General features: G+C 37.1%; 1 protein-coding gene across 1 annotated transcript; it reads left to right on the forward strand.

Moving 5' to 3' along the window:
* Nucleotides 1–498: 498 nt before the first annotated feature.
* SELENOT (selenoprotein T) lies at nt 499–23,800 on the forward strand. Its single transcript, XM_058730212.1, has 6 exons — nt 499–731; nt 17,191–17,301; nt 17,880–18,006; nt 20,509–20,596; nt 22,372–22,525; nt 23,052–23,800. Exons 1-5 carry the CDS (start codon nt 595–597, stop codon nt 22,494–22,496), a joined length of 588 nt encoding a protein of 195 aa, XP_058586195.1. The 5' UTR covers nt 499–594; the 3' UTR covers nt 22,497–22,525; nt 23,052–23,800.
* Nucleotides 23,801–24,479: the final 679 nt, after the last annotated feature.

The raw sequence follows: 24,479 nt of genomic DNA on the forward strand, positions 1-24,479 counted from the left end.
ATTGTTAAAGGTTGTTAATGAGTAAGGTAATTATTCTACTCCTCTACATGATGGAAATTTTACAAAAGTCTTTAAAAAAAATAAATTTTTTTAGGAGTGTGCAATATTGTAAGATCAAAGAAAAAGCCATGGCATGACACCCCAAGGCTGAAGCATTAACTGTTCAGAAAGCTCGGGCTTTCTCTTTTATCCTCCACACCAGAATTGAGGCTGCTAAATAGGTGCTCCTAAGAGTCTCAGGCAGATTAATGTCTGATTTAAGTGAAATTGTATGTAGAACCCACACGTGCAGGGAGCTATGATTAACAGGCGCCTTTGACATCATCCCATCAGCTACTTCGTTCCCTCCCTACTCATCGAACTCCATCCCGAGTCTCAGCACACATCCAAGATGGTGGGTCATGACAGTGAAACAGGTCAGCGATGCCTCCCAGAGCGTGAGTTGGCGCCGCACTGCGCAGGCGCATTTCTGCTTCCCTCCCCGACCTTGGCGGATCGCGCCTGCGCGGTGGGGAGCTGCTCGCGGCTCCCGCTCGGCCTTGGGCTGGCTGCAGTCTCAGTTTGAGGGCGGCCGAAGTGGCTGGCTCGATTAAGATGAGGTTTCTGCTAGTTCTCCTGGTGGCGGCGTCGGCGGTGATCCGGAGCGATGCCTCGGCCAACCTGGGCGGCGTGCCTAGCAAAAGATTAAAGATGCAGTACGCCACGGGGCCGCTGCTCAAGTTCCAGATTTGGTGAGTATGTGCGCCGGGCCCCGGCAGTGCCGCCGCGCCTCTGCTCGGCCTCTGTCGCCAGGCGAGGCCCGGGCTCTGCGGCCTAGCGGGCTGAACCTCCTCCTTGGCCCGGAAGAACGGCGCCAGCAGCCTTCCGCAGCTTCCCTTCTCAGAGGGCCTTCCTGGGACTGTCAGGCTGCCCTTCTTTTCTCCAAGTATAACCGCTCACTTCGCTCAGTTCTTTTTTGCCTCCTAGAATGGTGGGAGTGGGGAAGGAGGGCAAGGGAAGGTTAAATACTGAAAGGCGAAGAGGTGGGGATAGTTGTCGGCACGGAGGACAGGTTGGCGGCGTCACGCCATGGCCACCCTGGCTGCTTGCGGAGGTGGGCACGAGTTGGCGCAGCGTCGGTGGAGGAGCTCCAGCGTTTGCCACCCGGTTGCCTTTTCCTCTCCCCTTTCTCGGGGTTCTGCCGGGCGCCGTCGCTGCGCCGCTGGGCGAAGGTTAATTCGGGTCGTTGGAGGAGACCCACGAGGGATAGACGCCTTTTCTGCTGGACCTTCCCCGGTCGACTGTTGAGTGAGGGAGTGGGGATTCTGACAGCTGGAGGGCGAGGAGAGGTCCTGGGAGGCTGATTCTCAGTTTGCAATTTCCAAAAGGTCTTTGAAAAGGAGCACGTTGCTCTTCTGACAACGGTCACTCCCAAACAGCTCTTATCTTTCTCCCCCATTCCTCTACAACCCCCTCCCTGGAGTTGCCTGACCTGGCATGTCTTTCTACCTTTCTATCTTATGCATTCAGATAAGTAGAAGAACAAAACAAAACAAAAAAACAAACAAAAGCAAAAACAAAACCCTGAACCAGAAAAAAAACCTGGCATTTGTCGACGTTGTTCTTTCTGTGATTTTGTTGTTACCTAGTTACGTTAGAACTTGAGCAATAATGCATGTAATAAGGTAACTGGGTTGGGGGAGACTGAAAGGCTAAACTAAAATAGTAAAATTGTAGAAATTAGAATCCTGTATCACAAAAGATTGTATTTTCTTCAGGATAGGATGGTTAGGTAAGTAAATTTTCAGAGTCATGGTACTTTGGAGTGTTGGTGTTGGCCATAATGCAGTTGAAATTGGCTTTTTAAAACTTTATTAATGTAAGTGTATTAAAGGTTAGATTTTCTGCTTACCCAGCCGTTTTTTGTTTTGTTTTGTTTTTTTGGGGTTTTTTTTGCTTAATCTGTAAAGAGTACGCAAATACCTAAAATTTTAAAATTCAGTTTAAGTGACCCATGGAGTCCGAAAGTGAGATGTTGAGACTTTATTTTGGAGTGAAAACTATAAAAACCTAGCAGTTTCTTGATTAAAAACAACAACAAACTCCTTGAACTGTTTACTGTGTGGCCAGTATATATCATTTTCTGTAAGGTACTGTAAAAACTGTAAATGGAAGTTATGGCTTGACCATTCCAATTTTTTCCATAATTTTTAAAAATTAGAGAGTGGCAGTCATTTTTACTATCTGTAATTATTTTTAAGGATTAAGTGTGAAACTTTGGATGTAAGTAGTTTAAAAAAGAGTGCAGTTTCCAAGTTATGTAATTTTTTTCTTTCCTACTTTTGCATCTCTTGGTTTCACTTGTACTTTTCCAAAATACTCTTCTTTTACAATTGCTTCTGTTGGGATACTTGTCACAATAATTTAACAAGTGCACCTTCCACTGAGGATGTTCATAGCAAAGTTTTCAAAATGTTCTGGGAAGGGCATCCAGTTCTTCCTCTAAACTTTTTAAAAATTTTAGGTACTTCATTTGAATTTGTGATGCATAATTTTTTTCATTCTTTTTCTTTCTTTTAAAGTACAAACTTGTCCCAAAAGTCTAATAAGAGTTTTCTTTTTCAGTAACCCAGAGCATGTTATGTATGGAAATCAGTTTTGTTTGGTTTTAATCATACATGGGAAACAATTTTATTAGTATGCCCTCCATATACAGGTAAATTAGCTTGTTGTTTGTTACTTTTTCCCCAAGAGGTTAATCTGTGTATAGTAAATTGAATATTGGGTTTCTTGTTTTGGCAGAATCTCTTGGACATTCATTTGCAGTTTTGGGAGAGGAGAGGAAGCTAAAACGATTGAGGCTAAATCTGTGAAAATTCTTTGAATTCTTGAAATTTAAGTGCTGTAAAAGGCAATTTTTCACTAATTACCACTATTAACAAAGGAGAGAACTATTTTTACCTTACTTTCAATTGCTTTTGTCCTCCTTTATATTTATTATGAGTACTCCCTCTTTAACTGTAGCTCAGTATATCATCCGTTAATTGTACCACTTTTATAATTGCTAAAGAACAAAACAGCACAACACATAAGTGAAATCAAAGGGAGAGAGATCAGTGTGCGGAATAGCTTAAAACAAAGTTTACTATTCTACATTCATGTATTTTTTCAATAAATATTCATTCAAGACTTGTTGGGCTAAAGATACCATGGTGAACAATATAGATGTGATCCCTCATGAAACTTCCAGAAATGCGCAGTATTACTTTATATACCTAAGTCTTCAGTTTATGTTAATTGACGGAGTGACAGAATTAGATAAGTTTGATGACAACTGATTTCTTATTTTGGGAGAAAACTTATCTTGCTTATTTGGATGGTTAAACATTGAACGTAAAAAAAGAAAGTTCTCTAATCAGAGCTTAAAATAAAGTTCCCTTGTAACATTTTCCTTTCTTGTGACTTTTATGAATAAATGCATTCTGTATGTGAATGTATTCTGACAGGTACCGTTTGGCATGATGTTTTTATATGCATGCTTTATTTTTTTCATATTTGAGATTTAACATGTAGTCAGACCTACAGCATTTAATCACTTGTAATTTAAAGAGCTTACTGGCTACAACTCTTTACAGTTAATACTTATCTGAGTATTTGACAACTGATTCGCTAAGAATAGTAGATTAAATAAAGCTGAGATTTCAAAATGTAAGCAGAGTGCAGCAGAATTTTCTAATTTTGGTTAATTTAAGAATCCACTGCTATAATTTTAGGACAACCAACACAAAGTATTTTTTAGAGGTAAATGAAACAACTACTACAAGAACAGATTTGTATTTAAATTTATACCAACTCAGCCTTTGCTTTCATGGTATGGAGGCAAGAAAATAAAGCCCTAAGACTGATTTGGATGTTGATACTTACTAAGATTAGTAAAAGGCTGAATTGAAGAAATCGGAGAAATTGTGAGTCCTACAGATCGTGAGTTACCGTGGACCTAATATTTGCATATTCAACAAATATTTGAGCACCTCCTCTGTGCAGGCACTTTGTTGCTGGGAATTCGGTTTTCTCATAGACATCTTAGGCAAGAATGGAAGGCAGTCATTAATCCATGGACAACACATAAAATTCTAATTGTGCTAACTGCTATAAAGGAATAGTTGTGTGAGAGAACTAGTCAGAGGATCAGGGAAGGTTTTCATGAGGAAACCTACTTTGAACTGAGATCTAAAGGGTAAGATTTATTGCCAGAGAGCTTTCAAGCAATGGGAATAACAGGTTCACTGGCTTTGTAGTAAAGAGAACATAATTGCTTGAAGCCAAGGCTGCTGACCTCAAAGACCAAAAAGAAGGTGGCACAAACCCAGGAAGGTCTGGCAGGCCATGTTAAGAAAAGCTCAGGATCATTGTGGAAAAGACATTATAGGGGACAAAGAATAAGTATGGGGAAACCATTTAAGGGGACTGTTGGGAGTTGCCCAGGTGAGAGATGATGGAGCTTGGGGTACAATGGTGGTGGTAGAAATAGAATGTAAAGGGACAGGTTAAGATCTTTACGAGATGCAGTTTTTCATGATAAGTTACATATTTGGGGGGAAGGAGAGGATGCATGGAGTGAGAGGTGTCAAAGATGGCTCCTGAGTTCTGGCGTGGTACTGTGCCATTCACTAGAACGTTAAAGGAGACCAATTTTATGGGTGTGTGTGTGTGTGTGTGTGTGTGTGTGAGAGAGAGAGAGAGAGAGAGAAGGAAAGGGAGGAACCCTGAATTTTTAAAATACAATAATGGGAATATCCTACAAAGAAATTTCATCTCCCCAAAATAGCCATAGTAACTGAAACTAAAAACTTAAATACCAGTTACTGTATTTCACCAAACCTAAGATGTGATGGATTATAAGTTACACATTATTTTATATACCACTCAGAAGGAAAAAAAAAAAATACTGCCATTTAAACTGGGACACAGTAATGATTATAAGATAAATCCTGATTTTTAAAAAGATGCTAAATAGGAGAAGTGTACTTCTTGGAATCAATGAAATAAATGAGTAAGTTGATCCAGATAGTAGAGAACTAATGGAGTGTGATTAGAGAAAAATGAAATGCTGGCTGCCACACCTACCACTATAATAGATTTTTAAAGTTTTCCATAATTATGTAGAACTTAGTCACCATTTTGTATTTGTTTTTGTTTTACTATTTAAACAACAAACAACTGCAGTATCTAAATGAATAATGTACACATAATAGTTGTCTCTACTTAATGAGCAAAGAAAGGGGCACTTGGCTGGCTCAGTCAGTAGAGCATGTGACTCTTGATCTCAGGGCCGTGAGTTCAAACTCTACATTGGATGTGGAGCCTGTTTAAGATAATAATAATAATGAACAAAGTACTTCAGTCCAAAGCTTTTAGAAGTAGGTAAAATATGAGTGGTTTTAAAGGTTTTATCTCCTCTTACAGAAAATTGAAACATTGTTTCTTTACCATTTGCCGTTAAGGTAAGTGGTGGAAATCAAATTGAATGTGTCATTTGGAAACACCAAGATAACCTTATAAATTTTGAATAGTATAGTTACTGGGAAACTGCATTTATTGGACTAATGCTTTGGAGGCCCAGGTTCTAAGTTGATCTGCCTCTTATCTTCTGAATGACTTTCTGGAAATTACTGAATCTCTTTAGCTCTCAATTTTTTCATCTCTAACATGAGGTTATTGGTTGCATTCCAAGTAACGTTTAAAATTCTGTTACTCTGTTTTATATGTTAGGAAGCTTCATGGCAAAAAATGAAAGCATACATATGTGTTTCATTTCTGCCTTTGTCACTGAAGAGTGTAGGTGGAACTTCCTGGTTCATCTGATTGTCCCCTTTTCTGCTTTCCAAAAAGGGAAATCAAATCCTGTTTTCACATGACTTACCTTGATGGGGGTGCAGCCTGGGATTGGTGAGGAAGAAATCTTGCCATGTGGGTTTTGCAAGAACTGCTCATAATCAGCTCCTTGTTTTTTATGCCCCTTTTTTTCATGCCACCGTTTTCCCCTTTTGTCCAGTATTTAGGGAGATAAGAATTAGTTTTTTACAATAATGTTTGAAAACCTATAGTCTGGTGGGAGAGACAGACATGCTAAACAGTATTACAGTAGAGCTTTCTGTTCAGTGTTCTAAAAGAGGTCATAATAGAGGGCTTTAAAAACCTAGTGGAAAGAAAGATTATCTATTCAAGGAGAGTTGGAAGGCTTTGAGAGGAGGATATGAAATCTAGAGGGGTATGGGGAAACCACCAGGAGATGTAGAGAAAGAGCTTTATAGAAGTAAGGAAGATCGTATGTAAATGTAGCCTGAGTCAGCACAAAGCAGGGAGAGGGGACAGGAAATAAAGGAGGCAGATAATCAATTAAAAAGTCTTAGTACAGTGTAAATGCTACCATTTATCAAGTTTTATTGTAATATATTATTTTCATCGTCTTTTATTGTGATGAGAACTTTGGTAAGTAAATCTTTGAAAACTTTAAGACTTTGATCTTTTACAAAATGAAATTAACTTTCTGGCTATAAACATAATACATGTTTCTTGTAAAAATAATAAGAAGTGTAGGGGAGGAAGAATTCTTCCTCTACCCTTCTAGGTTCTTTTGGCTGGTCTCTTCATCAAAATGACTTAAAAGATGAACAGGAGAAAAACATTTAATTACATGCTTATGAGAGCCCCATAAAAAATATGAGATGCAAGAACAAGTGGGGCAATTGAGGCTTATACAGTATCCTCAGCTAAGCCTGGGGCTTCAAAGGCGGGGAGAGACACAGGACAATAAGAAGAGCAGATGTTTGGTAATTAGATGTTTGCCTTGCCACAGATAAAAAGTTACCTCTGATAACAGCTTTCTATCTGGTTCAGGCACCTTATCTAAATTCTTTCAGGTAGTTAAGGGAGCAGTAAGTTGGGGGGTTTTTTTGTTTGTGTTTTGTTTTGTTTTGTTTTGTTTTGAGTCTGCCTGGTCTAGATTACCTTCAGCTCAAAATAAGCCACATGCCAAAGTGGCATATTTTGGGATCACATAATTTGCTCTCCCCTCAGAAGTACATATAAGAAAGCAAAAAATACTTGTAGCTCTCTATTAATATTTGAAGAGACTCAAGACGACTCTGCACACAATACTATATTATGTAATTCTACAAAAAATGAGTTCATAGTCATAGGCTTTTTTTTTCTTCTTAATTTGCCTTCTCCTTCATCACTTATCATTTGCTGTCAGTAAATAGGGAGATGCATCAGCAGGCACAGTATTACATAAGATGAGTGTTCTTTAAATTATCTAACTAGTGCCTTATTGGTTAACACGTAGGTTGATCCCAGTTTTTCACAAAATTACTTTGCTAAGATGAATATCCTTGAATGTATTGTGTACTGGTCCAGTAATTTCTATAAACTAAATCCACAGAAATAAAGTATTATGATTATGTTAAAGGGTATCACATTTAAATTTTGACATAGTTAAACTAGCTAATATTCCTGCTAGAAGAGCTTGAAGTAGTAGGTTGGTTTTTTGGTTTTTTTTTTATTCAATTTAGTTAACATACAGTGTAGTTTTGGCTTCAGGAGTAGAACCCAGTGATTCATCTCTTACAGATGACACCCAGTGCTCCTCCTGAAAAGTGCCCTCCTTAATGCCTGTCACCCATTTAAGCCACCCCGCAATCCCCCCATTCCAGCAAGTAGATTGGGTTTGTTTTTTTTTTAATTTTTTTTTTAACGTTTATTTACTTTTGAGACAGAGAGAGACAGAGCATGAATGGGGGAGGGTCAGAGAGAGAGGGAGACACAGAATCTGAAACAGGCTCCAGGCTCTGAGCTGTCAGCACAGGGGCTTGAACTCACAGACCGTGAGATCATGACCTGAGCCAAAGTCAGACACTTAACCGACTGAGCCACCCAGGTGCCCCAAGTAGATTGGGTTTTTTAAAATTTCTAGCTTATTGCACTTTAATTTTTTTTAATGTTTATTTATTTTTGAGAGAGAGAGAGAAAGACACAGTGTGAGCAGGGGAGGGGCAGAGAGAGAGGGAGACACAGAATCCTAAACAGCTCCAGGCTCTGAGCTGTCAGCAGAGCTGGATGCGAGGCTCAAACCCACGAACTGTGAGATCATGACCTGAGCCGAAGTTGGATGTTGACCCGACTGAACTACTCAGGTGCCCCTAGTTTATTGCACTTTAATCAGAGAATATGACATTTGCTATTTCTACTTCCTAGGCATTCTTTGTGACCTAACATGGTCATTGGTTGCAAATGTTCTTTGGGCTATCAAGGGATTTTTTTACTATTGAAAATGAAACCTGATGTAGCTGTGAAATCTGTTAATGATAATATTCAGATCTTCTGTAATTTTTGTTGATTATTTATCTTCTATCACTTATTTAGTTTTCTACCCATTATATATATATATATATATATATATATATATATATATATATATATATATTTTTTAGGGCCTCAAAATATTTAATTCTGCTTTTTGGTTTTGGGATTTCTTATAGTGCTTCCTTACCTCTTCTCATCCTTCTGCTTCTTGCAGAAGAATATTTGTGGATATAGGTTCTTATTTTGAATCTTTTCTATTTGCTATTTCTGCTTTTTTGTTTTATGACACTATTCTTGTAGTCCCTTAGGTGTTTTTGTTTTGTTTTGTTTTTTCTGTTTGTCCTCCCTGTTTCTCAAAAGAGAAACAGCTTTAGATATTACCAGTTGTTGAAGTGTATCTTCTCCAGTAGACTATTAACGAGTTCACTTTTTCTTCTTTATTAGAATGTTGCCAGCCAAAAAAGGCATAATTTTTGTCTGCCTTGGGTTCTCTCTTATTGTGTGTCTTCAGTTAATATTTATTGAAAAAGTGAGTAAAACCTTTTATAGTCAGTCCACTGTGGTTGGCCCTGAGATAACCTGACTGCCCCTCTCCCCCTCTCCCTGCCTTTATATTCCTAACTGGAATGTAGATTGATATCACCTAATAGTGTTCATTTCTAGTAGGTTTTTACCTGGTTAGCCTCTGTTCCAGCTTGGTAGCTGTTGGGCATAGAATGTAATACATGTAAAACTTCAGTTTTGAACGTACCCTTATCAGTAATGTTCTTGGTCTGGCCTCTATGCCTCTACTGGTGGGGCTAAACTTCCAGAATTCATTATACTACTGCAAGTCTTCTTTCTGCTGCTCTGATATCCAACACACCCTTTTTGATTATTACAACTTATTGTCCTGTTGGTGGTTTTCTTTCTATGATTCCTGGCTTTTTTATTGAGTTTATTCTACTGTGATGTGAAATCAGTCTACAACCAGCAGGTTAATGCACAGGTCAAATAGGAAAGCAATAAAGCAGCCCAGAGACTTCTTTAGTTTGGCCATTGAACTAGCACAGAACACGATATATTTTTTTGCCAGTCTCTCTGACAACTGATAAAAAATAAACTGAGGGTGTATTTTGTGGCATGTGAATCATATCTCTAATTAAAAAATGTATTGAAAAGAATAAAAGTTTGATATATATAAAGTATTTTAAGATGCGACAAAGAATTTCTATTTATTTATTGAGTGCTTTTTATTGAGTGACTACATACTGTATAAATCTGTTTATAAAAAGTGTTTTCCAGAATAAACAGAAAATTCCTTCCCCAGGAAGAGCTGAGGAACTAAGCAGTTTATAAATTCTTGGTGGAATAGTCTGCAGCAGCAGAATTCCTGAAATGTTACATCAATGGTATAGAGAAACTAGAAGCTAATGACCTCAAGAATAAGACAAAAGAAGGAAGAGAACAGAAAAAGATAATTAATCACATTTTAGGTTTGTCAAATCTTTGGAATAAACTCAGTAAAGAAGTCAGGAATCTTAGAAGTCACGTTAGTCATATTTTGTGTGTGCGTTTTTACTGTGGTGACCACTGTAGTGTTCTAAGAGTAAGGTAGCCGGAAGGGAAATCACTTGATTTCGTACAATACTGATCCTTAATCTGATACTTCTCTGGTGCTGCTTCTGCCTCATCTTAAAAAACTGAACAAGTTCTGGGCCACATTTTGGTCTTCAGAGTGTATAAGCACTCCTGTCTGCAATTTTTTAAAAACATTTATGACTTTAGTCTGTTTTTCACTCCCTGAATACCTTGTTTCTTGTGTAGTTCCTAGAACACCTTGCAGATTTCATTCCTTAAAGCACTTAGAGCAGGTGATGCACCAGACACGTGTTTATATTATAGCACTTCATCTACTAAATAGAACAAGGAGAAATAAAGATTACATACATCTAAAGACACAGCTTTCAATGATCAGTGAGCTGTTGGACTGAGCAATGCTATAGACAAATCAGAGAGCACAGTATTTACAAAATATCTTCCTGATTTTATTGGTGCACTGTGGGAGAAATTTAGTTGAAATTCTTGGGATGCAAGTAGCAGAAACCTTTTTGAACTGGTTTGAACAATATGTTTGAAAATGCATTTTAAAATTGTTAGAAGAATAGTCCGTGAACCTAAAGGCAAGGATGCAGCAGGGCCTCAAGACAGGCTAGAATAGAAAACTGGAAAGTCTGAGATGTCATTCAATCTTCCCTGGCTCATGTGTCCTTTTTTCTCAAGAAAAGGTACTTTATTTTTCTCTGGTTCTCTGAAGACTGACTTATCAGTCCTTTGGAAAGATTAAATGTGTTAAATGTTCACCTTTGTGGAGATAGTCACTTTTTAAATCCCATTTCTTTGTTTTTAGTCAGGGAATTCAAGCCTTCCTCTGACAGGTTTGCATTTTTCTGGACTGTCAACAATGGCAGGCGTTGGTTTCATTATGTAAACAGGATCCAGTCCTATGTATGGGTGAGAAGACTGTTGGAGAGGAGGTTATTTATTTTTTTTTAATTTAATGTTTATTTATTTTTGAGAGAGAAACAGAGCATAAGTGGGGGAGGAGCAGAGAGCAAGGGAGACACAGAATCCAAAGCAGCTTCCAGGCTCTGAGCTGTCAGCACAGAGCCCAATGCGGGTTCGAACTCACAAGCCATGAGATCATGACCTGAGCCCAAGTCAGACCCCCAACCGACTGAGCCACCCAGGTGTCCCGAAATTATTGTAAATAAAAGGGGAGGGTTTATTCAAGAGATGCTAAAAATAGAAAGAAATCATCAGTATTTATTTCATAAATATCTGAGATTTTGCCCTGTTTCATTTTTAAACTATTTTGAAAGTTCATTTAATTTTGAGAGAGAGTGTATGCACAAGCAAGCGGGAAAGGGGCAGAGAGAGAAGGAGAGAACAAGAATCCCAAGCAGGCTTCATGCTGTCAGTGCAGAGCCCGACACAGGGCTCAAACCCACAAACCATGGGATCATGACCTGAGCTGAAATCAAGTGATGGACTCAAGTTTGATATAAGCAAGCATTTGACTACAGTTAGGGGCTGACATAATATAGAAAGGGGAAAAGTGGGGTGGTTGCCATCATGAGTCAGGACACTGTAAGCATGATAGACTTAGTAAAGCACAGAATCTATTTGAAGTAGCACAGACAAGGCATTTTCCTTTATTTCCTAAATATCCTTTCTGTCCATTACATGTAGATCATCTCATTTGTATGCAAGTTTTTTCTTTTAGAAAAGTACCGTGAAAACATATTTTAAATTAGGCAATTGCACAAGTCGACTCTGTATAGTAATTACTAGAGATTTGCCAAGTGATTAGGAATTAACGTTAAGATTTCAAAGTTAAAGTCTACTTCTTAGGGACTTTTGGTCCTGGGGCAGGAGGAAGAGACATCGGCTGCAGCATATATTTAGCATGTTCACATATTTATGTATTAGAGGTTTACTGAAAGTCAAAGTTTTACTCATGGATGCAGAAAGAATGGAATAAGTTGAAAGAGCTGGGTGTGGTAGTAGAAGTGGAATGAGAACTGGCTCCTTACCACGTATGCCTTTAATTTAACATTTTGCCCACCTCGATAAACACTAGTTATATTTTGTTTTGGAAAACATCTGTCAGCAGTGGAGATAGCTATTTCAAAACAGAAAAACTCTTTGGGGGAAAACAGTTATACAGGGAAAAGTTTCTTTAGTTTTTCTTCACAATTCTGGACACAAATATAGGGAGGAAAGTTTACTTAGATGTAAGGAAACTCATCTAAAAAATATGTTGTGTCAATTTTGTAAACTGCTTTATTTTTCAGAAATAAAATAGGTACAGGTTTTTTTTTGTTGTTGTTGAGGTATAATTGACATAATGTGTTAGTTTCAGTTGTTCAACATAAAGATTCCTTATTTGTATGTATTGCAGAATGATTACCGCAGTAAGTCTAGTTAAAGCAGTCACCATATGTAGTTATAATTTTTTTTCTTGTGATGACAACTTATACGATCCTCTCTCCTAGCTACTTTCAAATATTCCATACACTAATACTAACTATAGTCACTATGCTGTACATTACATCCTCATGACTTCAGCATTTTATAACTGGAAATTTGAAGAAAGGTACAATTTTAAAGTCTGTTTTGGGTTTCAAGATATATGAGCTGATTCTATCTGGATTTTGATCTGGAGGTCTAAGACTATGCCGAAGACTTGAGACTGGAGGAACCAAGGATAGAATTAGGCTTCTGAGCACAGTAGCCAGAAAAGTAGGTGACTAGGAGGAATCTGACCAGAGGTGTTGCCTGCATGTAAATACACCTCTCTAGCTAGGCCTCTTTGGGCTTCCCTTGGCAAAGGATTGGAACTCCAGAGCAAACACGAGGGACTTCTTGGGGCCCACAGGTTTTTAGCTCTCCCAGAGGGAGAATCTATAGGTCTTCCTCATGGAAGAACTTCAGAGATCTCTGTCACCAGGAGTTCGACTGTATGGGTATTTGCTAGTGGCATTGTCACCAAAGGGAATTATTTCCTGGACTTAGGGAAAGATAGCTCTTGCATCACCTAAATGTTCTATTGGGGTCTAGAGGAAGGGGCTAGGATCTTAAATCACAAAGTCTGTGTTCTAGTCTCTCGGCCCTAAGAGCAGGGACCATATCTGTGTCACTCATCACTACATAACCAGTGCCTAATATAGTGCGTGACTTGTAGTAGGCATTCAATAAGTATTTGAGTGAGTGGATTAATAAGTATATGGATGTAAAACTGTGGAAAAGTCACTTCATCTCTCTGAGCTTCCTATTTTCCCCTTCGTCTATTAAAAAAGAAGTTTGAACTCAATTAACTTCGTCTCTAGCTCTCAAAATATTTCATTAAAAGTTAAGAGAATATCATTTTAGATAATTAACTCCATTGTAAATACTGATGCAAACTTGAGAGCCATTGACATCAGGGGGCATATCTTGGTTTCAAGGTAGTTAGGCACATAGGTGAGCTAGATTATTTTTGTAATATTCTCAAAACAAAAGCACCATTAAAAATTTCTTGTAGAGAAAGCAGTTGTGACAAAATACTACTATTTGGTGAATTTAACAACAGTAATAATAAAATATTAGATAAGGCAATTGTTTAGTAAACATAAAGTATGTTTACTAAGTTCTTTTAAGTATAGCTGTGGAAATTTGTCTCCCTTTGCAAAAATTTCATACTTTTTAGGGACTTAATTTCTTGTGAAATTTTTATTCTGAAGGTAGAGGAAGTATTAATTATAAAGCAAACAGGTGAATTTCTGTTTGTTTGTTTGTTTTTCCTGAAAAATGAATTTTCTTAAATTGAGATCTAGTGTTTGGACTGTTATGCCCTGTCACATATCAACCTGACGCCTGTGGTGGTGGTTGGTATGTTTTTCCTTGATAACAGTGTGATTGACAAAGCTGGCACCTTACATTTTACTTTACTGTCACTTAATTACTGATTCTGCTTCCTCTGTACTTTCATTGCTTTATATTTGTGTGTTCCTTAACTTAGAATTTAATGTACCTAAATGCTTAACAATCCTACCTGAGTTTGTAAGCTCTTCTGTTGATTTGGCAGTACCGCCTCCTGTTTTTCTCTCAGCTTTATTGAACTATGATTGACAAATAGAAATTATGTATAATTAAGGTGATAATTTCATATACATGTATATTGTGAAATGATTACCACAATAAGGTTAGTTAACACATCCATCACTTCATATAATTACCTTTATTAGGTGAGAACATATATTTATTCCCTTAGCAGCTTACAAGTATACAATACAGTCTTGTTAACTATAGTCACATTGCTGTAAATTAGATCCCTAGAATTTATTTGTTTTGCGACTGGAAGTTTGTATCCTCCGACCAACATCTCCCCATTTTGCCTATTCCACAGCCCCTGGCAACCACCAGCCTCCATGTCTCTGAGCTTGGCTTTTTTAGATTCCGTGTAAAATGAGATTATACAATTTGTGTTTCTCTTTCTGACTTACTTCACTTAGCATAATGCCCTCAAGTTTCATCCATGTTGTTGCGAATGGTAGAAGTTTGTTTTTTGTTTTTTTTCCTGAATAGTATTCCCCTGTGTATTTATACCACATTTTCTTATCCATTCATCTGTCCATGGACACGTAAGTTGTTTTCATGTCTTGACTATTTTTTTTTAAGTTTATTTGTTTTGTGTGTGTGTGTGTGTGTGTGTGTGTGTGTGAGAGAGAGAGAGAGAGACAGAGAGAGAGAGAGAGAGAGAGAGAGAGAGAGAGAATGAATTTCAAGCAGGCTCTGCACTGTCAGCACAGAGTCTGGCGTGGGGCTCAATCTCACTCATGAACTGTGAGATCGTGACCCAGGCTGAAATCAAGAGTCGGATGTTTTAACCGACTGAGCCACCCAGGCGCCCCCATGTCTTGACTATTGTAAGTAATGCTAAAATGAACATGGGGGTGCAGATACCTCTTAAAGATAGTAGTACCTTTGGATATATGCCTAGAAGTGGAATTGCTAGGCCATATGGTAGTTCTGTGTTTAATTTTTTGAAGAACTTCCATACTGTTTTCCATAGTGGCAGCACCATTTACATTCCCATCAACGGTGCACAAGGATTCCCTTTTGTCCACCTCCTTGCCAACACTTATTATCTTTTGTCTTTTTGATAATAGGCATCCTAAATAACAGGCATCCTAACAAGTGTGGGGTTATATCTCCTTATGGTTTTCATTTGCATTTCCCTGTTGATTAGTGATGTGGAGCACTTTTTAATTTATCTGTTGGCCATTAAAAAAAAAATGTGTTTTTATTTTTTTATTTTTAGAGAGAGAGAGAAGGTGCACTTGAGTGCGGGAGGGGCAGAGAGAGGAGAGGGAGAATACCAAGCCCTTTCATGGGGCTCGATCTCACAAACTGTGAGATGACCTGAGCCGAAATCAAGAGTCCAACACCTAACTGACTGAGCTACTCAGGTGCCCCTCTGTTGGCCATTTTTATGTTGTCTTTGGTTCCCCATTTTTAATCAGATTATTGACTTTTGGCTATTGAGTTGTATGAGTTCCTTATATATTTTGGATATTAACCTCCTTTTTCAGATACCCGATTTGCAAATGTTTTCTCCCGTTCTGTAGGTTGCGTATTCATTTTGTTGATAGTTTCCTTTGCTGTGCAGAAGCTTTTTAGTTTGATATAGGCCCCCACTTACTTATTTTTTGCTTTTTATACCTTTGCTTTTAGGGTCAAATCCAGCAAATCCTTGCCAAGACCAATGTCAAGGTGCTTACCAACTATGTTTTCTTCTAGGAGGTCTGTGGTTTCAGGTCTTATGTTCAAGTCCTTAATCCATTTTGAGTTGATTTTCATGTATGATGGAAGATAGTGGTTTCATTCTTTTCATGTTGCTGACAGTTTTCCTAATACCATTTGTTGAAGAGACTATCCTTTTTTCAGTGTTGGCTCCTTTATTGTAAATTAATTGACCATTTTTGTGTGGGTTTATTTCCGGGCTCTTGATTTTGTCCCATTGGTCTATGTGTCTGTTTTTGTGCTACTACTATACATAGTTGATTACTATAGCTTTGTAATACAGTTTGAAATAAGGAAACATGGTGCCTCCAGCTTTGTTCTTTCTTCTCAAGATTGCTTTGGCTATTCTGTTTTTTTTGCTTTTTTTTTTTTTTTTTTGTGATTCCATACAAATTTTAGGATTGTTCTGTTTCTGGAATTTTTATACAGTTGCATTGGATCTGTAGATTGCTTTTGGTATATGGACATTTTAACAATATGAATTTAAAAAAAAAATTTTTTAAACATTTATTTATTTTTGAGACAGAGAGAGACAGAGCATGAACAGGGGAGGGTCAGAGAGAGGGAGACACAGAATCTGAAACAAGCTCCAGGCTCTGAGCTGTCAGCACAGAGCCCGACGCGGGGCTCGAACTCACGGACCGCGAGATCATGACCTGAGCTGAAGTCGGCCGCTTAACCGACTGAGCTACCCAGGTGCCCCAACAATATGAATTTTGAACCCTGAAAATGAGATGTCTTTTATTGTGTCTTTAATTTTTTTCATCAATGTCATAAAGTTTTCCTTTTGCCTGTATATGCACTCTGGTGGCCTTTTTCCCTTTTTTTGCTGGGGAAGCCTGTCATATATCCACAGTTTAGTGTTCAGAAATTTTAATGGCGATATTGGATGCTGTCGACTTAATTGCTAGAGTAATGATACGGATTGCTGTCATATTGTTGAAAATTATCTTCCCAATCTTTGTTTTTCTTTGTAAAGTAGAAGCAACTGTAGAGTAAGAAGGGATTTAAGAGTTCTTTAAGTTACTTTTATTGTGATTGAGCAGGCATGTTTGCCCAGTTAGGGGCAGAGTAGGAATAAGAGCCAAAGTTTCATGTCTCATGTCTTGGTATTTTGTAAGCTTTCTGTGCCCCAGTTTTGCAAGTCTCTATTTTAGATGTGTAAGAGTTGTTTTCATTTCAGTGTTTGTACTTAATGATAGCTCCCCAAAAAGCAAGGTGATCTTGAGAGCTCAAAATATGCTAACATATGTGAATAGATACATGCTGCTGCCCGACAGTAACCCAAGTCTGTAATGTTTAATGTTCTAATAGATGGTATACATGGGGGAAGGTAACTTAAATATGTGAAATTTGTGAAAAAACCTCCATGTTGCCATCCTCCAACATCAATCATTATTACTTTGTCACTGTTCATTAGAAACACTTCTAATCCTGGCAATTTTTAGACTTTATCTAAATGCAAAATAAGTGTAGGCATATTCTGAAGCACTTAATGGAAGCACTTTTATTTTTCTACAGTGTTTCCTGAGGTTATAGGCGGGTGTTTGAGGAGTACATGCGGGTTATAAGCCAGCGGTACCCAGACATCCGCATTGAAGGAGAAAATTACCTCCCTCAACCCATATATAGGTAAGTAAATTTCAGTAACTTAAAAGTAAATTTTTTAATGAATTTTTTTTTCACTTCGGTGAGTAAACTTCTGTGAATTGGTTCAATTAATTGGTTATTATAACTTCTTAGTTGGTTATAATGTACAGAGAAACTCTTTTACAAATAGCAAGTTTATTTGATCCAAATTTAGAAGAATTTTACTGAAAGAAGGAAAAGAGGAGGATTTTTTCAGAGGTGGCAATCTTTTAAAGATGTGTTTTCTTATATAATTTTTATTTTGGAAATAAATGAAGAACACCCAAATTTTTATACAAAGTCAATGGTGTAAAATTCTGTGCTGTTAATAGGATTTTTAAAGGCTAATGCTGTATAATTTTACAAGTTAATTTTTTATTCATTTAAAGGATATTTAGTTTTGTTTTAAAACTCCACAGTGAACTTTAGTTACTATCTTTTTCACTAGTTGTAATTAGTAAGTTCCAGATTTGGTGTCTAGAAAATGTCTGTATACATATACTTGAGTTAGGAAGTTTTTGAATTAGGTGAGAAATTGTGGCTTCTGATGAATTTATATATATATTTTTTTCTTTTGATAGACACATAGCATCTTTCCTGTCAGTCTTCAAACTAGTATTAATAGGCTTAATAATTGTTGGCAAGGATCCTTTTGCTTTCTTTGGCATGCAAGCTCCTAGCATCTGGCAGTGGGGCCAAGAAAATAAGGTATGTAACTTAATAGTTTGGTAGCTGTAGGTTTTTAGGTTGTCAATGGAAATATTTTACTGGATTATTGTGTACTTGTTGCTGATTCACCTGTCCACGTGTATTATTTCAGCTTCAATCATTTTTTAATCTTTGGGCAAGACACTTAACCGTTTTTGGACTTAGTTTTTTGTTTGTATTTGTTTTTCTTTTCTTGGCCTTCATTTTTATGTTTATGTATTAAGAATGATTAGCTCTTGGGGCGCCTGGGTGGCTCAGTCGGTTAAGCGTCCGACTTTAGCCAGGTCACGATCTCACGGTCCGTGAGTTCGAGCCCCGCGTCAGGCTCTGGGCTGATGGCTCAGAACCTGGAGCCTGTTTCCGATTCTGTGTCTCCCTCTCTCTCTGTCCCTCCCCCGTTCATGCTCTGTCTCTCTCTGTCCCAAAAATAAATAAACGTTGAAAAAAAAAAAAAAAAAAGAATGATTAGCTCTTATCTTTTTACTATTTTTTTTTTTTAAGTTTTTTTATTTTGATGGCGGGAGAGGGGAAGGGTCAGGGACAAAGAGAGGGACAGAGAAAATCCCAAGCAGGCTCCGCACTGTCAGCACAGAGCCCCACACAGGGTTCTAACTCAAGAACTCTGAGATCATGACCTCAGCTGAAATCAAGAGTTGGACGCTTAACAGGCTGAGCTACCCAGGCGCCACATCTTTTTACTATTTGAAGGATAGTGAGGTGTGACTTTAGTAGAACCTGGGCACAAAATAATTTAATACCTGATATTGATTATATAGATTAGGTCAAATCATATACAAAGAACATAATATACATAGAATGCAAGGCTTTTATACCAAACAATATGGGTATTAATGGGTTTATTCACATTAAAAATGGGATTTCTGCTAATTTGTTCTTATTAAAATTTTCTGTTTTTATTACTTGTCCTTTGACTCTTCTGTTCAATCAGTATAAATAGACATACAAATCTTGTGCTGTCTCTTCTCCTTTGTAGGGTCTTGCTGTAGCATACATTCTTTTTAGATATCTTTCATTTGTTTCACTTAAAATCATCTTTTTCTGGAGGGTCTTTCTGCTATAGAAATACAGTTTTATTTCTCTCTTGGATGAGATTGCTTCTTAGGTTTCCTTCTGGGAAGTATTCTGGTTTCTGGTCTTGTTCTTTAGTTCTAGGCTGAAACTACTTTTAGTGGAATCCTACATAGCTATGCTTTTTTTTTTGTTTTCTTAGGAAAAAACTTATTTCCAGTAACAGGCAAGGCTTCTTAAAATAAACATCATCAGGTGCTACCTCTCACTGAACTGTGTTTCTACCCTGTTATTAGTAAGATTGCTATGCGTAAGATTAAGAATGAGAAGTTAAGTACTCATGACGTTTTGTGTTACATTTATTAATTCTATTGATTCCATCTTTAGTGCATTTTACTTCTTTTTTTTTTTTTTTTCAACGTTTTTTATTTATTTTTGGGACAGAGAGAGAGACAGAGCATGAACGGGGGAGGGGCAGAGAGAGAGGGAGACACAGAATCGGAAACAGGCTCCAGGCTCCGAGCCATCAGCCCAGAGCCTGACGCGGGGCTCGAACTCACGGACCGCGAGATCGTGACCTGGCTGAAGTCGGACGCTCAACCGACTGCGCCACCCAGGCGCCCCTAGTGCATTTTACTTCTGAAGACATATAACATTATTGATCTATGGAAGAGGAATATACTTGAAAGCTGTAGTTTTCATGCAACTTCCTTGTGTATTGTTTGCATGAAAATAGACATATTTCCAAATGTGAGAGCAACCTTTAAGAAATTAAAGCCTACCTAGTTCAAGTGGGACTGGGAGGAGAGCTCTTTCTCTTTTGCTATGAGCATTTTTATTAACTTTTTTTGAAACAACTTGCTGTGAATTGATATCTTCACTACATCCTGCTTTTTAGTCAGGTGATTTTATTAAAACTTTTCTGTCCACCAAGGAACTTCTCTTTGGAAAGGGTAGAGGTACGCATTCAAAAGGGAAGTGAATGTAATTCAATATGCAAGTGCTTTCTCTTACCAATTTTTTTATTTGACTCAAAATGATTTGTTTGGAACGTGGACAGGTTGTATTGAATACGTGGAGTTGCTCTTTATTGCATCACTAGTCTCTTGTGAATTCATACCTTACATTATAAAAATGGTAAAATAAACCCTTCTTTTGCTAGTATTCATTTGTTTAACTTATTAAGGCTATTACAAGATCTTGAGAAATTCTGTCTCTGCATTATGAATATATATTCTTCAGTGTGTATACAGCTGTGAATGAATGTTGCGTTTTTCTTACTCTGTATATGTTATCTGAACATATAGAAGAGCAATAATAGTCTGTATAGAAACTTTTAAAGTAGATTTAAAAACAATCATTACCAAATAAAAATGAGTCTGTATATTTAAAATATTACTGTGTCTTCAGTTGTAATATTGTTTTGTCTTTAAAATAACTTTGCCTGTTGTACTTAATTATATTTTCTTTTAGGTCTATGCATGTATGATGGTTTTCTTCTTGAGCAACATGATTGAGAACCAGTGTATGTCAACAGGTGCATTTGAGATAACTTTGAATGGTGGGTTCTGAATAATTTGCGTTTTATAACACATTTTATTTTTTATTTTTTATTTTTTTTATTATATTTTTTAATGTTTATTTATGTTTGAGACAATGCGAGAGACAGAGTGCAAGCGGCGGAGGGGCAGACAGAGGGAGACACAGAATCTGAAGTGGGCTCCAGGCTCTGAGCTGTCAGCCCAGAGCCCAACGCAGGTCTCAAACTCACGAACCGTGAGATCATGACCTGAGCCAAAGTCGGACGCTTAACCGACTGAGCCACTCAGGTGCCCCGAATTTTGTAACACATTTTAAATGATTTATAATGACCTTTAGGCTTTTCTGTTTTCCATAATATGCAAAATTACACTTTCTATGGTCCTCATCTCCCCTGGCTTGAGAATTATATCCATATGATGACTCCTGAATGTACTCAACAGAGTTCTAGATCTTTCTTCTAGGTGCTATACTTGGGAATCTTAAACTCCTACTCCCAATCTATTGATTGCCTCTGCTTCCTGCAATTCTTGTGCACTCCAATTTGCTCCTTCCATGGCATTTCTTGTTTATAATGGCATCATTATCATTCTACCCAGTTACCGATGTCAGAATCCTAGGATAACCTCAGTTTCTCCCTTACTCTCCATATCTGATGGATTACTAAGTCTGATTCTTAATTCTGCCTTCTACATTTCTCAAAAATCTACTTCTCTTTATCTTTATTACCACCACTCTAGTCCACGCCATAATTATTTTGTTACCCTCTAATACATTCTCTAAACGAGAGGTTGTCGTATACGACCTATGAGCTAACAGTAGTTTTTACACTTTTTTAATGGTTCCAAAACATCAAAAGAATATTTTAGGGCACAAGGAAATTAAATGAAATTCAAAATTTAGTGTTTATTACCTAAAGTTTTGAGTTCCGTCAAAAAATTTGTGGAAATTTAGTTCTCTGGTTACCTTTGTGATTTCTTGGATTTTGCCTCTTGATCTGTAAAGCCTAAAACATTTATTATCTGGCTTCTTAGAAAAAATCTGCTGATACCTGCTCCAAACAGTGGGGTGATTTTTTTCTTTTTTTTAATGCACATCATTTTCGTCTCATTGCTTTACTGCCTCAAGTTCATTAAGTGGCTTTACTTTGTCCTCAAGATAAAGACCAGAACATTTAACATAGCCAAAAGGTTCTGCATGATGTAGACTAGGGATTAGCACACCATGGCCATGTGCACTCTCTGTCCTGCTGCCTGTTTTTTAAATAAGATTTTATTGGAACACAACCATGCCCTTGTTTTGCCTGTTGCTTCTTTCAGACTACAATTAGAGTTGAGTAGCTGTGATAGACTATATGTCTTTGCAAGCTGAAAATGCTTGCTTCCTGGCTCTTTATAGTTTGTTGACTCTGATCTAGTCCCCATTCACCTATCCAGCCTCTCTTGTACCACTCTTCTCCTGTATTTCAGCTCTTACTTTTAATACCTTTCAATTTTAATAATACCTCTCACTTTTAATAATAATTGCAAAGGCTCCTTTGTAGCCTCCCCTGTGTCCCTCAGCATCTTCTGCTTTTAATTCTTAATACACAGTTGTGATTTGTAGCTATTTTGTATAGTACTTTCTGTATTTCCCCTACTGGAATGTAAACTATACAACGGTGTAATTACAGAAGTGTAATTCTTTGGTTCACTTCTGTATCCTCAGCTGTATATATAGACAATAAATATTTGTAGAATGAACACTTATTATAGACTCATCTTTAATTTTAGGGGGTGGTACTGTTTATTTTTATAGATGTGCCTGTGTGGTCCAAGCTGGAATCTGGTCACCTCCCATCCATGCAACAGCTTGTTCAAATTCTTGACAATGAAATGAAGCTCAATGTGCATATGGATTCAATCCCACATCACCGATCATAGCCCCACCTATCAGCACTGAAAACTCTTTTGTAAGTAGTTTAAAAATACAATAACTATTTATAGGTATCATTCTCATCACAAATCAGCAAGGTACTAGATATTCTAGTGTCTATTATCACTTGAGTTCCCAACTTAAGATTTAATAGATGGATGTTTTCTTTATTAAAATTGATTAAGTGATCAAGAGCATTTTGGACCTGCCAAAACAAGGTAAGGTTGCGCTAATAATTTTATCTTCAAGGCTTAAAAGCTGGGCCTGTAACGTCATTTTTTGGACTCTGAACTCCTACTAATGGTCAGAATTGGTATATTACGCTAGAATATTTATATACATATCTTCCCTTTACCTGCAACTAACTAGTTGCTAAGAGTGTGCAGATTCTTTTAACATGGTCAAGATAGAAAAGTTATAAGCAAATGTGTGTGAACACAGAGAGGTGAATATGAGTTAACTTTTGCTTAGCAGAGATGTTCTCTGTTCTCTTCTTATTAATAAGTTGATTTTATAAGAGTGAAGTTTGAAATAAAATACTCTTTTTTGTCTATGTCTTTCAGACATTAAGGGATTTTTTGCAAGAGCAGCGTGACTGACATTATGAAGGCCTGTACTGAAGACAGCAAGCTGTTAGTACAGACCAGATGCTTTCTTGGCAGGCTCGTTGTACCTCTTGGAAAACCTCAATGCAAGACAGTTTTTCAGTGCTGGCACATTTTGGAATTCTGCACATTCGTGGAGTGCAATAATACTGTATAGCTTTTTTTTCTTCCCCAAATTCACTCAGTTAATAGTTTTTAAAAAATGTAGACATTACTACTTGTACCTTTTTTTTCCTTAGTCATACTTGGAAAAGTAGAAAATTGAGTTACAATTTGACTTTTTTTCAAAGATGTCTGTTAAATCTGTTGTGATTTTATATGAATTTTCCTTTTTTATAGTTTAAAATTGATCTTTTTGGGAATACAGCTGAAGTTCCCAAAAACTTTATAAGAGTTTATCAGGCATCTTTAATTTGGTCATGTCCAATTTATATAGTTTTCAAAACACTGCAGATTGTGAACAGTGCATTATATGAGATAATGGGGGGAAATCCTATATCTAGAGTACTCTACCAATTTGTGTGTGTATGTGCGTGTGTGCGTGTGTGATTACCAGAGAATTACTAAAAGACCAACTGCTTTTTAAATACTGTTATGTAGTTCAAGTGTCTTGCCTTGACCAATCTAATGAGTTGATTAACTGGGCCTTTATACCTAACTCAATAAAAAACTAAGCGGATGTAAGTTAAATAAAAAGTTTGAATTTATTGCCCAGCGTACCTATTAACCTTATATTTAAAATTGTCTTCCTCAATTTTTGTTATTTCATAAGGAACACACTTTAGATTCACACACAGTAATAAGTCATTTACCATTTTTAGGATAACTGAAACTCACTCATTTCAAAGTTCAGTTGAACCTCTTTACAACATTAATTTTAGGTGAATGGAGACTACTTGCCTAATAATTTAACTTGTTCACCATCATATATCAGAATTTTATTATATTTAAGGAACAAAACTGAAAAGTTTTTTATTCAGTGAATTTCATATCTTTCCAGAGTTCTAAAAAGATAGTTTTTTTTTTTAATAAAAAACGTAAACTGATGGACTGTAAGAGTAATTTAGTGGAAATAGGATCATAATGTAGAAAAATAGTCCTATAGCAACAGTCTTAACATATTTTAGCTTCCATATGGGAATAGGAATGATAGGTCTAGATTTGTTACTAGAAATAAAGTGATTTGAGGAAAAATTATGAGCTAATTCAACATTTGGTCTACCGAACACTTAGCACAACCTTATACTTCATTTATCACTGGGTATTTGTTGAACTGATGTCTGGTAATCATCATGATTTTACAGCCTCAAGGTGGAATATACTGTGATCTCTAGCTAACAGGAAGTTAGTCTGATAATTCACTTCAGGAAATTGATTTAATGGCTT

This window comes from Neofelis nebulosa, chromosome 5 (genome assembly GCF_028018385.1).
Source record: "Neofelis nebulosa isolate mNeoNeb1 chromosome 5, mNeoNeb1.pri, whole genome shotgun sequence".
In the NCBI taxonomy this organism is placed as follows: domain Eukaryota; kingdom Metazoa; phylum Chordata; class Mammalia; order Carnivora; family Felidae; genus Neofelis; species Neofelis nebulosa.